The sequence below is a fragment of the Delphinus delphis genome, chromosome 3 (genome assembly GCF_949987515.2).
Source record: "Delphinus delphis chromosome 3, mDelDel1.2, whole genome shotgun sequence".
NCBI lineage: Eukaryota > Metazoa > Chordata > Mammalia > Artiodactyla > Delphinidae > Delphinus > Delphinus delphis.
This window is the reverse complement of record NC_082685.1, coordinates 8,898,736-8,914,324: the sequence shown is the minus strand read 5'-3', so window position 1 is coordinate 8,914,324 and position 15,589 is coordinate 8,898,736. Positions and strand designations below refer to the sequence as shown.

Here is a 15,589-nt window from a genome sequence, read left to right as displayed (position 1 = left end):
CACCGCAATAGAGTAGCCCCCGCTCATCGCAAGTAGAGAAAGCCCACGCGCACCAACAAGGACCCAACGCAGCCAAGAATAAATAAATAAATAGATAGATAGATAATTAATGAATTAATTAATTTAAAAAAGAAAGAAAGAAAGAAAATACAAGGGACTCCCCTGGTGGTCCAGTGGTTAAGTCTCCACACTCCCAATGCAGGGGGCCCGGGTTCAATCCCTGGTCAGGGAACTAGATCCTGCATGCTGCAAGTAAAGATCCCGCATGCTGCAACTAAAGGAACCCGCATGTGGCAACAAAGATCCTGCATGAGGCAACGAAGATCCCGCATGCCACAACTAAGACCCGGCACAAATAAATAAATATGTATTAAGGGAATAAAAAAAGGAAATACGAGAACAGGACGGTGCCTCATAACGCACGCTGTAGAAGAACTAAGGCAGCAGTGACTGGGGTGGGGCTCACCCAGGGGAGGAGGAGGATGGGGCAGGGTGGTCCAGGCGGGACACACAGTGAGGGTGAAGGTCCAGAGGTGGGAACAATCGAGCTGGTCCTGAGGATGAAGAGGAAGATTGTGGCACCAGGAGGAGGTGAGGTCCCAGAGGCCAGCAAGGCCCCGTGGGAGCCACGAAGCCTCAAGGAGGCTGAGAGCCAAGCCCTGACATCCCCTCTCTGGCTCCTGTGAGCACAGGCCAAGGTCAAGGCTGGGAGGGGAGGCTCGTGCACATTCCACACAAGAACAGTCCCCAGCACCCAGGGTTTACGAGGTCCAGGGGTGGTTCCCAAGGAGGAGCAGGGTTCCCCCGTGAGCCACCAAACTTCCTGGTGGCTGCGGTCTAACGTAATTTTTAAACTAAGCCAATTAAAAGTAATGGCTCACTGAGACCTACCTGGACGAGGAGAAGCAGGGCGCCACTGGGCGCTGCCGAAGTCAGAGAATTAGGAACTTATGGTACCAGGGACTCCAGACCCTACAGGAGGCGACAGCCACACCACAGACTCATGGGGTGCAGGGCCACGAGGAAGTCACCACTACCACCCCATTCCACAGACGAGGAGGCCGAGGCACAGAGAGGGAAGTTACTTGCCCGAGGTCGCGGATAGGAAGGAGTGGCAGCCTGGCTCTGGAGTCCTGTCCCTGAGAACCACCTGAACAAAACTTTAATCTCTAGGAGCAATGCAGCCCCGTGTAGCCCCTAGAAAGCTCTAAAGCCCCAGCCATCACCAAGTCCCACACTGCGCTCAGCTTCCTCCCTCTTATCAGTGTCACCCTCAGCCCTGGTGCCTTGGTGCCTGTCACCTGGGCTCCCCACCTCGAGATCACTGTAGACTCTGCCCTCGCCAGCACAGCACGGCCCTGGGCCAGGCCCCAACACCTCTCACCTGGCTCCAGGCCAACCTCTCCCTGGCCTCCCCACCCGCACTCCTGCGCCTGTCCATCCCTCCTCCACAAGGCAGCCAATGGGCTAAGCCGGTCTCTACACACCCTGAATGCCACTCGGGTTCCCAACGCCTGAACCCCTTATCACACCTGCCAGGATGTGCCACCTGCCTCCCAGGCCCTCCCCAGCCTCACCTCACAGCTTCACAACACAGCTGTTGCCCTGCCTAGAATATTCTCCCCGGGCCCCTGGCCCAAAGTAGATCCAGTGTCTGGTATACTCTCCCACAATCCCCTGTGCTTTCCCCTCTCAGCTGGACCACAGCAACCCCGCGTGTGCCGCACCCAACAGGCTGAGCTTAGGAAGGGCCGGGACCCTCGGAGTGCTCACGCTGCCTCCCTGGCATCTGGCCAAGGCCCAGCTCACATCTGCTTGGGACATCAAGAGACTAGGAAGGGACTTCCCTGGAGCGCAGTGGTTAAAAATCCATCTGCCGATGCAGGGGACACGGGTTTGATCCCTGGTCCGGGAAGATCCCACATGCTGCGGAGCAACTAAGCCCGTGCGCCACAGCTACTGAGCCTGCGCTCTAGAGTCTGTGTGCCGCAACCACTGAGCCCGCATGCCACAACTACTGAAGCCCACGCACCTAGAGCCTGTGCTCCACAAGAGAAGCCACCGCAATGAGAAGCCCGCGCACCACAAGAAAGTAGCGCCCGCTCGCCGCAACTAGGAAAAGCCCGCACGCAGCATCGAAGACCCAACGCAGCCAAAAAAAAAAGAGAGACTGGGAATGCCATGGTCGGTGGCGGGAGACTGTGCAAGCTGGGACACAGCAAGAAGCACTCCCACGTGGGACACCCTGGACCCCTCTCCCCCACCCCACACCCCCAGGCCCAGCCCAACAGGATCCAACTATATGTCTCCATCTCCACGGATGCCACCCCATCCCTACTTTCTGGGTCCCCCTGCCCCAGAGCTGGTCCCTGTGGTCTCTTCTCCACCAGTGGCCACAGGATCTGATCAAACCACACCTCGGCCTAAGGCCACACTCCCCCAGAATGAGTTTAAGCCTTGGCTTTCAAGATGGCCCTCCCATGTGCCCTCAGGCAAGGGGCTTGGAAGCTTCAGTTCCCTCCTCTGTAAAGTGGGGTGGCAGGAATGGAGATTTCAGCATCATCGGGGCAGGCGTTGGGCAGATGTGCTCCCACAGGGCTGTCACTTGTCATGTGCTTCTCTTCTCTCCCCCAGCAGAAGGAATTTCAGTTCCTCCAGCAGGCCACACTGGGCCTCGCTGCCTCACGGTCTTCACGCGTACCACTCTCTGCTAGGAGGGAGAGTTTCCCCTCCCCCAACACACCCCAAAGCACCTGTCAGCCTCGGCTCAAACATCACTTCCTCCGAGAAGCCCTGTGATGCTCCCAACCGATGGACTGCGTCACCCCACCACCACCACACATATTCGCATCTGGTGAGGGCCATGTCTATGTGTCTCCCTCCTGCTCTCAACCCAAGTCTCCCCCTACACTGTCCCTCAGCACCAAAAGAAGTACCAAGAGGCAAGGTGACAGGTGGTGGCAGCACCCCTGGTCCTGCTCACCACTGTGCCCCAGCCCTGCGCTAGCTTGCGGCATGCAGCAAGTGCTCACTGGATTATTGCTGGGTGACAGTCACTGGGGAGGTGATGGGGGAGCCCTCCCGCCACGACAATGCCACGGACCTTCTGTTGCAGGAAGCCAGCCAACCTGTTCCCCAAACAGCAAGCTGTCCCCAAACAGGCTGGCAGCAAGCACAGACCCACAGCCAATGGGATGGTACCACTACTGTTCTACGGGCTGTACGTGTACTGAATAATACGGTCTTCATGGCAACCGACAAAGGCAGTACTATTATTATCTTCACTGTCCAGACAGGAAACACAGCTGTGAGCAGCAGTCCCTCCCCAGGGACCAGACAGCCAGTAAGCTACAAAGCCAGGATCTGAACCTGGGCAGTATTAGCTCTCAGCCGCCACCCACCAGGGCAGAGGTTTTCCCAAAAGCATCAGCATGACCTGGGAACTCATTAAAAATGCAGATTCTCACCCCTCCACCCCCCACCAACCTACTGAATGTGAAACAGAAACCCAATAGGCCAAGTCCTATGTGACTCTGACCCCGCTGACATCTGAAAACCTGCGGCCCTGTCGCTGCCCTTCCTGGCACAGCTGATTGGACACCTGAACCCAGAGGAGGCAGCCTATTGGCTTGCCCGTGGCGGGCGCTGGACCAATCAACTGCCGTCTCTCACTGGTGTCCTGCCCTCCTGCAGGTGGATTGGGTGAAGGCCCGGAGGATGAAGGTGAGATGAAGGGACTAGAACCAGCTGAGAGTGGAGTCTGAGGTCTGACCCCACCTGGGTACTCATCCCAGGTGAAAGGCAGGTAACCTGGTTAAACCTCAGTTTCCCAATCTGTAAAATGGGAATATGTCAGCTGCCTTCCCCGAGTGGGGGTGTTTAACATGGCCTGTGGTGACGCTGGCACAGCGAGTGCGGAACCGACCATGGCTGACATTCCAGGTCAGTGGGGAAGCAGCATGGAGACTCCCTGAGGGCTCTGGAGAGAAGAGAGGCCCCACCCCCAACGGCTCCCCTCTCCCCTTCCAGCCTCTGACCTGAGATGCTTTACAAGGAAGCCAAGTGGGTTTCAAGCTGGGAGAGATGCCCATGTTATGTCAGAATTGTGTGGGAAGAACGGAGGCCGCCGAGGGAAAGACAGAAAAAAATCTACATGTGGGCCACTCTATATTCAACAGGCTGGGTCTCTCCCAAAAGTCAGTGTTGTAGTTTAAAAAGAAACGGTGGGGGAAAAAAAAAAAGAAACGGTGGGGATGCTGCTCTAATGAAAAGAGGAGACACGACAATGAAGGGTAGTGTGGGACTGATCAGAGCAGCTGTAGAACCAGCCAGGGAAGATATCTGGGGGACAATTGGCAACATGAGTATGGACTGGGTGTAAGATAACAGGCAGAAATGATGACTTTTCTTGGGTGTGGTTCTGTGAGTGTAAGAGAGTGTCCTTATTGCAAAGGGAGATGCACTGAAGCATTTCGGGTTGACGTGTCACAGTGTCTGCTATTGATTCTGAAAGTGTTCAGCAAAAACGTGTCATGTACGACAGAGCCAGAAATATGGCACCTGATGGCCTGGTCACAGCTGAGGATGCTGGGGGCGGGTGGAGGTGCTCAATGAACTGTGCTTCAACTTCCCTGCATACAAGGAAAAAGTGAATTCAAACCCAAATGGCAGCCTAGGACCCGAGACTCATCAGAAGGCCCCTGGCTCCCGCTGGGCACCGCATCCACGTTCGCTTCCTGTTTGGGCTACAAGCCACCCCATCGTACCTGTTTTTGAGAAGATGAGCTGCAGGATGAGAGGCCGCCGAGTGACGATTCCTGAACCTCGGGGAAGGAAGTCCCTGTGGGAGGGGGAAAGGGTCAGAAATTACTCACGAGGCCAGCTTGCAGGGGGGGCAGGAAGTGTGGCCACATGGAGTGGAGCAATCCCCTCTTGCAATCTGGGTGATCTCAGCAAAGACACCAACCCCAGCAGGGTACCCGGGAACGCTCTGGCCTTGGAGGGTCTTGAGGCCACAGAGGAATTGGGGAGGGGCTGGATTGGAGGTTAGCGACAAATGGAACCATTTCCCTCCAGCTGGCTATGCTCCAGACCCAGCATGCCCAAAGAGCCCTTTCCCTGCCAAATATTTGAACCCCCAGACCCAAAAGAGATCAGTACATTTCTTCTTCTTCTTTTTTTTTTTTTTTTTTGCCACACCGTGTGGCATGCAGGATCTTAGTTCCCTGACCAGGGATTGAACCCATGTCCCCTGCGGTGCAAGTGCGGAGTCTTAACCACTGGACTGCCCGGGGAAGTCCCCAGATCAGTACATTTCCCACCTACATTTTTAAAAGTAATCTAATGCCATACATATGATATAAAGACTAAAATAAAAGGAAAATATTTAATGACAAAACACGATGTGTTTCATGTCCCAAAAGGACAAATCGATAGAGGCGTGGAGTGGATCAGTGGTTGCCCCAGGGGTGGGAAACTGAGAGCAGAGAAGCTTTCTGGAGTGATGGAAATGTCCTAAAGCTGGACTGCAGTGCTGTTTACTAATACTTACTATACATTTACTAAAAATCACTGCATTTGAAATGGGTGAATTTCCTAGCATGTAAATGAGCCCTCAATAAACCTGTTTAATAAAAATATATATATATGCTATGTATTTCACTATGGAAATACACAGGCACTACCTGCACTGACTTACACTAATACACCTGGATTCATGCAAAGTGGGAAAGCCGGGAGCCACCCTGGACCATTAAGAAAGGAAAGCAAGGGAATTCCCTGGCAGTCCAGTGGTTAGGACTCCGCATTTTCACTGCTGAAGGCCCAGGTTAGATCCCTGGTGGGGGAACTAAGATCCCACAAGCCGCATGGGCGCGGCCAAAAAAAAAAAAAGGAAAGCAAAAGAGCAGGTGTCCAGGCAGGCACAAAAGAAGCAACATTTTCAGAGATCACCAAAGCCAGGCAAAGGATTCTTTGTTGTTCCATGTAAAATGGAGCAAGGTTCTGGGCTCAGGGAATTTTAAACAAGTTTTGCACCCAGATAAACATTCGGATTATCTGAAATTTGTGCAGAACACTGGGCAGGTGTGTTTCATACAGGCAAGCATCCTTGGTGCCACACCACTCCCCGGAACTGTGACAACCAGTGTCTCAGGGGCACCCTACCTGTATCGGGAACACCAGAGAGAGCCCCAGGGGAGGTTGCTGGTTCTCAGCATGGGCTGGGTGTCGGAACCCCTGGGAACCTGTTAGCCCAGTGGGCGGAATGAGGGAGGAGGCGCGCCCTCACCACACGCCAAGCACTATGAGGGTCGCGCCCCATCGGCCCGTGGGCGGTCCCACCACGCTTATGCAGCGCCTCCTCTGGCTGGGCACAGGGACACGGCAGTGACCACGCAGCAGGTCGGCCTGTGAGATGAGGGACATCCCAGGGGCAGATCGGCTCTGGAGGTCCTATGGGGGTGCCGCTGTGAGCAGCAGAGTGGGGTGCTGGAGTGGACAAGTGAACGGGCCCAGAGAGGGGTGGGGTGACGGTGGTGCTGGAGGTCACGGGGAGAAGGCTGGTCGTCATTCTTAGAGCAAGGCCACTTGCTGTCACTGTTAAGGGACAGTCAGATCATAACCCTGTGTGCTTTTAAAGGTATGTGGCTTTAAAAGACCCCTCTGGGGACTTCCCTGGTGGTGGTCCAGTGGTTAAGACTCTGCGCTTCCAATGCAGGGGACACGAATTCGATCCCTGGTCGGGGAACTAAGATCCCACATGCCACGTGGCACGGCCAAAAAATAAAAACAATAAAAAATAAATAAAATAAAAGACCCCTCTGGCAGCTTCAGGGGTGAGGGTGGGAGCCAAGAGGCAGGCAGTAGGCAACTGCACACAGAGGGAAGAACGCCCCAAGGGCACACATAAGCCCCAGGGGGGATAAAGCCCACAGCCCCTGGCGGCAAGCATGGTCAACCCTCCACACGCCTCAGATGCTCCCCATGGAGCCACATTCCTGAGGATGACAAAGAACCCTGCCCTGCTCGGAGTACTTCACACCTGCGTGAAGCCCTGAGCGTGACTCCCATTCTCCCATTTGGCAGGTGAGGAGACTGAGGAGCAGCAAGGATTTGCGACCTGGCCAAGGTCACAAGCTTGTTCACTCAAGTATTACTCACACGTACTGAGCACCTTGGAGGTGCTGGGGACACCAGTGCCAACCTCCTGACAGGAACCACGTGAGACGGTGTGGGTGGGGACAAAGAAGACACATCATGGGGGTAAGAGGGCTTTGGTCAGTGACCAAACAAGACAGGAGCAGCATGTGAATGGAATCCCCAATGTCCCGCCCATGCGGCTCCTCCACGCTGTCGTGTGTGATCAGGGCCGGTTCCTTTTCCTAGCTGACCCGTGAGCCACTGCGTGGATGGTCCACAGTCTGTTCATCTGCTCGCAAGCTGATGCGGCTTTTGGTGGGGAGCGAGGGGTTGTCTTTCCAGCTCGGGGCCATTACAAATAAAGCTGCTATGAACATTCTCATCCATGCCTTTTGTTGACATATGCCCTTGTTTCTCTTGCTGAGTCACAGGGCAGACCTAACCCTGAACAGGCAAAACTAGTTTCTGCTGATAGAAATCAGAGCAGTTGGTCCCCTCTGGGGGAACTGACTAGACGGGGCAGGAGGGGACTTTGTGGGGTGATGACAACGCCCTCTATCTTGATCTGACCAGTGCATGCATTTATTTTTAAAATGAAGGTGTACATGTAAGATTAGGACAATTTACCATATCTAAGTTCAATCTCAAGCTCACAAGCACAAGGAGGCCCAGGAACACGCACTCGTGAAGACTTCAGATACAAAGCACAGAGAAAGCAAGCACTCCATTAAAATTTGCCCACAAAAACATTATAATCTGGGCTTCCCTGGTGGCGCAGTGGTTGAGAGTCCGCCTGCCGATGCAGGGGACGTGGGTTCGTGCCCCGGTCCAGGAAAATCCCACATGCCGCGGAGCGGCTGGGCCCGTGAGCCATGGCCGCTGAGCCTGCGTGTCCGGAGCCTGTGCTCCGCAATGGGAGAGGCCACAACAGTGAGACGCCTGCGTACCGCAAAAAAAAAAAAAAAACATTATAATCTTACTAGTTTCCCAGTAATAGCTCAGATGTAAAGAACTTTAAAGCCCATGGGGGAGACTAATTATATTATGGCCCATTCGTGTCACTGTGCAGCCACACACACGTACACACACACACACACCCAAAAACAACAACAAAAAAGAGCTTTTTATCTCCTGACATGGAATTTCCTTCTGGGTGTATTAAGTGCGGAAAACAAAACGTGTGGAACAGTGTGTTTTGTAAGTAAATAAAAAGCCTCAACACAGAGCCCAGGGTGGCTGGGGCCTGTTGCAGGGGGTTAGGGTGGGGGAGAGGCACTGCACTGTTTTGGAACATCTCTGAATTCTGCATCATCCGCATGGATTACTGACTCCAAAAAACAATTTTTTTAAGAGTAGCTAACAGTTGTCGAGAGCTCACTGTATGCCAGGCAAAACGCTGAGAACTTTCCGTGCCCCTAAATGGGTTCATTTAACCATGACAAGATCCAACAAGGTGGTCTGTGAGCTCCATTTTACGGAGGTCACTAGGCCCAGAGGTTGGGCAACTGCCCACGGTCACTTGGCAACCAGGGGTGGCAGGAGTGTAGACTGAAACCCATGGGGTCTGAGCTTCTGACCACCAAGGCCCCCGGCCTCTGGGCCTGCATGTCTGCCATGGAAGCTACAGGCATCTCCCCGGCAAGGACCAGGCTTTCCGCCACTGGTGTTGACACGTGCTGTCCTGTGACTGCTCGGGGTATGTCCAGGAGGCCCAGGCACCGTGAGCACGATGGTGACACCACACACAACAGACAATGCGAGCCTCAGAAGAACACGAGGGCCAGCGTGATGAGAGCTCTGGGCCCTCGCAGGGGAAGGCTGCGACTTGGGCTGGGACGTGTATCCAGAAGCCGCCGGACTGCAACACCCACCCTCAGCCTCAACAGTCCCTGAAAAGCAGCCCCCCAGAAATCTCGGAGGGGCTCAGTAAGGAGGCTCCTGCCCGGCTGTGCCATAAGGCCCACCCACAGGGTTTCCTGGCACGCAGCAGCAGGAGCACTCTTGGGGCCCTCCTGGCCTGGGTGGTGGAAGGAGACCACCTCCCCCAAGCAGCTCTGCCCGCAACACTGACTGTCCACTTATCAGGAGGCGACTTTCAAGCCTCAGTCATCAGCTTCCTCCTCCCTGACCCCACCCACACTCCACTGGTCACCAAGTCCCTCCCTCTGACTCAAAGTGCCCACCCCCTCCTCTCTCTTCCCAGCTGCTACAAGGGCCACTGTGCCCCGAGGTGGCCCTGCATGCTGTGTGACCTTGGGCCAGCTTCCCAGCCTCTCTGATCTGGGTTTCCTAGTTAGTAATGGGGAAACTCCTCTCACCTCAGAGGGCAGCTAGGTAGCAAAACAGGCCGCCCATGACTTGCGCCCCACAGCTCTGGCTCAAACGACACCTCCCTAGGGAGATTTCTCCCACCCTCATTCACTGCTCCACCCGCCCCCCCATCTTCCTCCCGTGCCTCATTTTTCTCCAAAGCACTAACCCCTTGTATGTCACTTATCTGCTTCTTGTCTGCCCCTCACCACCCCCATGTCAGCTCCCCAGAACAGGATCTAGGGTTTATTCTGCTCCCTGGTACACAGTAAGTGCTCAATAAGTGTTAACTATGGTCATTTAAGCACCATCCCTGGCCTCTAAGCCATTGGGCCCACCCCTGGTCCCAGGCTTCTGACCCATCCTCCTCTCAGGCTATATGTGGTCATCCTCCTAAAACAGAGACCTGGGCCTCCAAGCCTCCCTCCTGCAGAGGTCACATGACCAATCCCAGGTTTGACAGGGTCCCCCACCTGCCCATCCCACCACCCCCCCAGGGCTGCCCCCTGGTAGCCGCCCCCCACCCACCGGCCCGAGCCTCTGGGTTCTTCCCTGCACCGCTGGCCTCCAAGCCGTTGCAAGGGCTGTTCCCTCTGCCTTCCTCTCAGGCTCTGCAGATGCAGCGGATCGCACCTCTCCCTCCCAGATGCATGCCCCTTCCCACTACCACCAACTTGGCCTCCAGTGGAGGTCTAGTCCTGTGTCAGGATGGGACCTCTTCACCTAAACTGGTCACCACTGGATCTCCAGCACCTAGAACAGAGCCTGTCATACAGCAGGTGCTCATTAAATGTTGAATGGACAGAAGGAACGTGGACGCTGGAGCCAGATGGCCTGGCTTCAAAGCCCAGATCTGCTCCCACCCTGGGCAGGTCTCTGTCCTCTCTGGGCACTGGCCCAGCCACCTGTGGGATGGGAGGACGCCGCCCATCCACTGGGATACGTGACCTGGCAAAAGTCACTTCACCCTCTTGGAGCCTCAGTTTCCAGGCTCTAAAATGGGCTGCCTCTCCCTAGAAGGTGATGAGGGCTCCGGGAAAGGCAGTAGGGGGCAGGGAGGGGAAGGGCGCAACAGGAGGTGGCACCGTGGGCCACTCAGAAGCCCAGGCTGTTTATTTACTGTCTTCTGAATGGAGCACAAGGCCTCTCCAGGAGCACTTTGACTTGCAGTCCCCAGGAGGGTAGAGATGCAGGAACAATGGAGACTAAAACCCCAGGAGAGGGAAAACAAACACAAAAGCCGGCAGAGGATGAGTCAGCCCAAAGCCAGAGCCTGTGAGGGCCCAGGCAAGGGCCCCACGCTGGGATCCCCTCCTCCTCATCAATTCCTCAAGGGTCACCCAAAGCCTCAGTGGGGCTGGGAGACCACACACAATGCCAGCCACAGCAAGAGCCCCTGGGCAGAAGCATGTGCCCCAGGGTCATGTCTGGCCTGACTCTCTCAGGCTCTCACAAGAGTCCATACAGGGAACCCTGGCCACCCACCCGGCCCAGCTCTAACCCCATTTTAGGTAACATCTCAGTAAACCCCCTAGCAACGCCAAAGGAATGATGCCAGGGTCAATACGCCCATTTCACAGATGGGTAGACTAAGGCTCAGTTTCGAGACCTGCAAAAGCCACTCAGCAAGGAAGGAGCAGAATCAGGATGGGAACCTGGGTGGGACACCAATGAGTCAGAGCCCCCAGTCACCCCCACCTGCCTGGGGGGACCCCTCTGTAGTTTTTTTTTTTTTTTTTTAGGCTCCGGACGCGCAGGCTCAGCGGCCATGGCTCACGGGCCCAGCCACTCCGCGACATGTGGGATCCTCCCGGACCGGGGCACGAACCCGTGTCCCCTGCATCAGCAGGCGGACTCTCAACCACTGCGCCACCAGGGAAGCCCCTCCTCTGTAATTTTGCTAGAACAGAAGCAGAGGTCATCATCGCTCAGTCTCCAAGGCCACAACATCCGGCCTGTGCACACGCCCTTGGTCCCTGCCCTGGTCCCTGCCTCGTCCACATCCCCTCTCGATACCATCCAACAGTAACCATCGGCTACCTGGAGCCCAGCCTGCACTCAGTGTCCCTAGCATGTGCCACAGTGTCCTTGTGGTCCCCCCAAGGGCCAGGTACGGTGATTATGCCCCGACTCAGACCACAGACCAGGGGGTCCTCCTGTCTCCCATCCCCCACCCCGCCAGGCGGCAAGTCCTGCAGATTCCACCTCCAAATGGAGCCTGAATGGGCCTACTTTTCTCCACATCCAAGGCCTTCAGCCTGGCCCACCAGCGCTTGCCTGGACCAGTGCAGTGGCTGCCTCTCAGGCTGCCCACCACAAGTCAGGGCATGACCCACTCTGTTCAGAGCCCTCCCAGGGCTACTACCTCACTCAGGTTAAAAGCCCAAGCCTGAGGACTTCCCTGGTGGTCCAGTGGTTAAGACCCCGCACTTCCACTGCAGGGGGCACGGGTCTGATCCCTGACAGGGGAACTAAGACCCTGCACGCCATGAAGTTTGGCCAAGGGGGAAAAAAAAAAAAAAAAGCTCAAGTCCTCCCTGTGGCCCATGTGACCCGCCCTGCGTGATCTTTCCAGTCACCTCCCTGCCCTCACCTCCTCCTTTTCTCCCCTCAATGACTTAGTTCCTGCCACACTGGCCTCCTCCATGTTCTCCAAACACACCAGGCACAGTGTGCCTCAGGGCCTTTGCACGGGCTGCTCCCTAGACCTGGAACCCTCTCCCTGCAGCATTCACAAGGCCAGCTGGCAACTCCTGGCCAAACGGTCTCCTCCCTGCGCCCACCCCCTAATATGGAGCAGCTCCCCGCTGTCACCCACCATCCTGCTCAATTCTCACTTCTACTCATAACCGCCCCCTTCTGGTTTACTGATTTGTTCACATGGCTGTGGTTTATCCCTTCCCACCTACCCGCCCATTAGAAGAGTGGCAGCCTCACGGGGGAAGGGTCCTCTGCCTGGCACGAGGCAGGGGACCAATGCTTGTGGGACGAAGGACCAAACCTGCCATTGTACAGATGAGGAGACTGAGGCTCGGATGACGATGGGACGATGGGATAGGTTGTGGGTGCCCCCCGCCGGCTTTCATCATCTCACTTCCAGGTGTCACCCTTCACAAAATTCCCAGCAGGCTCCTCCCTGCTCAGGAATCCTGCAGGTTCGCCAGGCACTCAGCCATAGGGTCACTTGCTCTGTGGTCTCATCTGGCAGCCAGGCCAGGAGCAAAAGCAGGAAGTGGCCCACAGTATACAGCAGCCCTGGCTCTGGGCCTTTCAGACCCCGGCTGGAATCCTTTCTGGACAACCTGTGCAGGTGGGGTGACATCTTTGTGCCTCAGATTCCTCATCTGTTAAGTGAGGTAAGGTAGAGTGGAAGGTTTGCAAAAGTTCTTACCACGGTGCCCAAAAGAGACCATCTGCCCCATGCAGTCGAAGAAAAACTCAACACAATATGAGATCACATCCCTCCTCTGCTCCAAAGTGCTCCCTGTGGCTTCCGAGGCCCTGGGCAATCACCCCATCACCTCCCTTCCCTCACCCCTACCTTCACTTCGCGCACTCCCTCTGGCCACACTGGTGGTCAAGGTACAGCAAGCAGGCCGAAGCAATTCCTGCATCAGGGCCTTTGCACATGCTCATTCTCTGCCTGGAATGACCTTCTCCCTGGAGCCTCTCCATAATCCTGGCTTCCTCTGGTCACTCAGGACTCAACTCAGATGCCACCTCCTCTGAGAGGCCTGACTGTCCTCTTCTGACCCTTCCTGCCCCACGTCACCGGGTTTTCATTCTCCTGAGTGGGTCTGCAAGGACGGCCACTCCCTGCGGCAGTACTTTCCAGAGTGAAACCCATTAACAACCTAGAGGTCCGTCAGCAGGCAATTGGCTAAATCAAGCTTGGAACTGGCCCAGGGAGCAATCCAGGCCGTAGTGCTGAAAGCAAAGCGTGACATGCAGAACCGTTTGTGTCCTCCATTTTTTTTTCCTGCCTGTGTAGGGACAGTAAGTTTGGAGGTGACACCCTGAGCCCTTCATGGAGGTCGTCTATGGAGTGAGAATAGAAAACCTTCTGTTTCTTACAGTCTCCAATGTGATTTGGATTTTGGTCTTTTATAACTTTTTAAATAACTTTTATAACAGGCAAGTATTAATTTGTAACTTTAACGTTTTTTTTTCTTCCGGCCACACCGTGCGGCTTGTGGGGGCCCTGGGCAGTGGAAGCACAGAGTCCTAACCACTGGACCACCAGGGAATTCCCACTAATTCATAACTTTCCATTTGTACTGAGGCTCCAAAGCAACTGGTCAGCCAAGCCACATTTTCAAGGGTGATGGGGAAACCACCAGTTTTTGGGGAGCTGAGCTCTCAACTCCACCCTCGCGGGCGTCCCTCTGACACCTCCTCACGGCTCTACACTGCAGCAGGTGGCCTGACTTGCGCAGTGTTGGCCGTGCGACCTTGGCAGCAAAGTCACTCATGTTCTGGGCTCGGTGTCCTCACCCGTAAAATGGGATGTGCTGGGCGAGGGAGGAGACATCGCAGGTGCTGGGGAGGTGGTGGGCGCTCGCCGTGAATCTGTAGCCCCTGGACGGTGGGTCAGCCACATGTGGATTTCTAGCTCTGTATACATCGCCACCCAGAGGGGCCCAACCGAACGCAGGGGCAGGGTGTTGGTAAATACGTGGAAAGGAAAGCCAGGCAGCGCCCCAGCCCACTGCCAGCATTCCAGAGCCTTCCTCCTTGCAGGCTTCCTTCAAGCAAGAGGGTGGGCATTGGCCTCTGGGGATAAGTGCACCCCCTCCGCACCCCGTCTCCTTCCCAGAGCCTCTGCCAGCATGATGGGGTGTCACACTGTGAGGAACCCTCAAGGCAGACCAGGGGCACAGGGACACACGAGACAGGACGGGCTTCCCGCCCTTCCCTGGGTGGTCTCTTTCCCACCTCCTAGGGCCCACCTCTCAGCAAATCCTGTCGCCACTGCCTTCAACAGACCCAGATGCATCCCCTTCTCTCCTGCTTGGTCCCAACATCCTTAGGCTAAGTCCCCTGGGTCACAGCCACACTCCCCCACCGACGTCTCCCTCTCCCGGCCCCGTATGTTCTTAGCCCAGCAGCCAGGGAGAGTTTTTCAAACCGCCCGTCACGTGCTTAAAACCCACCTGTAGCTTCCCGCACACCCTGGGACAAAATCTGTGGCCTCCCCGCAGCCCACAAGGCCCTGCCTGAACCAGCGCCCCACTGCTCCCTACCATTCCCTCCTCTCCCACCTCAAGGCCCTGCTGGCTGAGGCCTCCACCTGGGCTGCTCTGCCACCAGACACGCCAGAGCGCCCTCCACTCTTCCTTCAGACGCTGGCCGGACGGCACCTCCTGGGAGAGGCTGCCCTCACCACCTCCCCGGGCCGGGCTCTGCACCCCTCCACGCTTCCTTCCTGCTCACTGGTCCTCCGCCGCAGACCGTCAGCCCCATGAGGACAGGGATGCCTGTCTGCTTTGTTCACTGCCGGTGTCTGGCACACAGCAAGTGCTCAGTAAATGCCTGCTGAGGAGCAAACAGCAAGCCCGGCTGGCATCTCTGGGGTACGACATGCAGGCCCTGAGCTGGCCTCTGCACACGCCAAGTCCCTGTTTCACTCTCACGGACACTCTCACCCACGCCGTTTCTCAGATGGGGAAACTGAGGCGAGAGAGGTTAGGTCATCACCTAGACCAAAGCCTCACAGCTAACAGCACACCCCTCTTCCCCAACCACTGAGGCACCCATCCAGCTGGACTCGTTCCTGTCCCCACTGTCAGGCACCATCCCAGTCACTATACCACACATCCGGAAATGAAGATGGAAAGGAGCCCTGAATGCTGAAGGCAGGACAGTCAGGCACGGCTGCCTGGGGAGACAGGAGAGCCAAGTGTGGTGGTGCAGAGCACAGTCTGCAGCCAGATAGCTCAGCCACAGCCTTGCTGTGGGACCTGGGTGAAGGTCAGGACTTCCCCGGGCCTCAGTTTCTCCATCTGTAAAATGGACCTAATAACAGTGCCCACCCCGTCAGGTCATTGGCAGGACTAGGGCAAGTCACATGAAGCCCAATGCCCGGCACACGTAGGGCCCTGTTCCACAGGACAGTTCACAAGGGTGATGCGGATGGAGG

The 15,589-nt window shown here is 56.0% G+C and overlaps 1 protein-coding gene across 9 annotated transcripts in view; it reads right to left on the bottom strand.

Moving 5' to 3' along the window:
• Nucleotides 1-15,589, bottom strand: part of DNM2 (dynamin 2) — a 93,447-nt gene that overhangs the window by 54,719 nt on the left and 23,139 nt on the right. For all 9 annotated transcript variants that reach the window (XM_060007756.1, XM_060007757.1, XM_060007750.1 and 6 more), the window contains exon 2: nt 4,767-4,840. In XM_060007756.1, the coding sequence (XP_059863739.1) occupies nt 4,767-4,840 (74 nt within the window). The remainder of the gene's footprint in view (nt 1-4,766; nt 4,841-15,589) is intronic.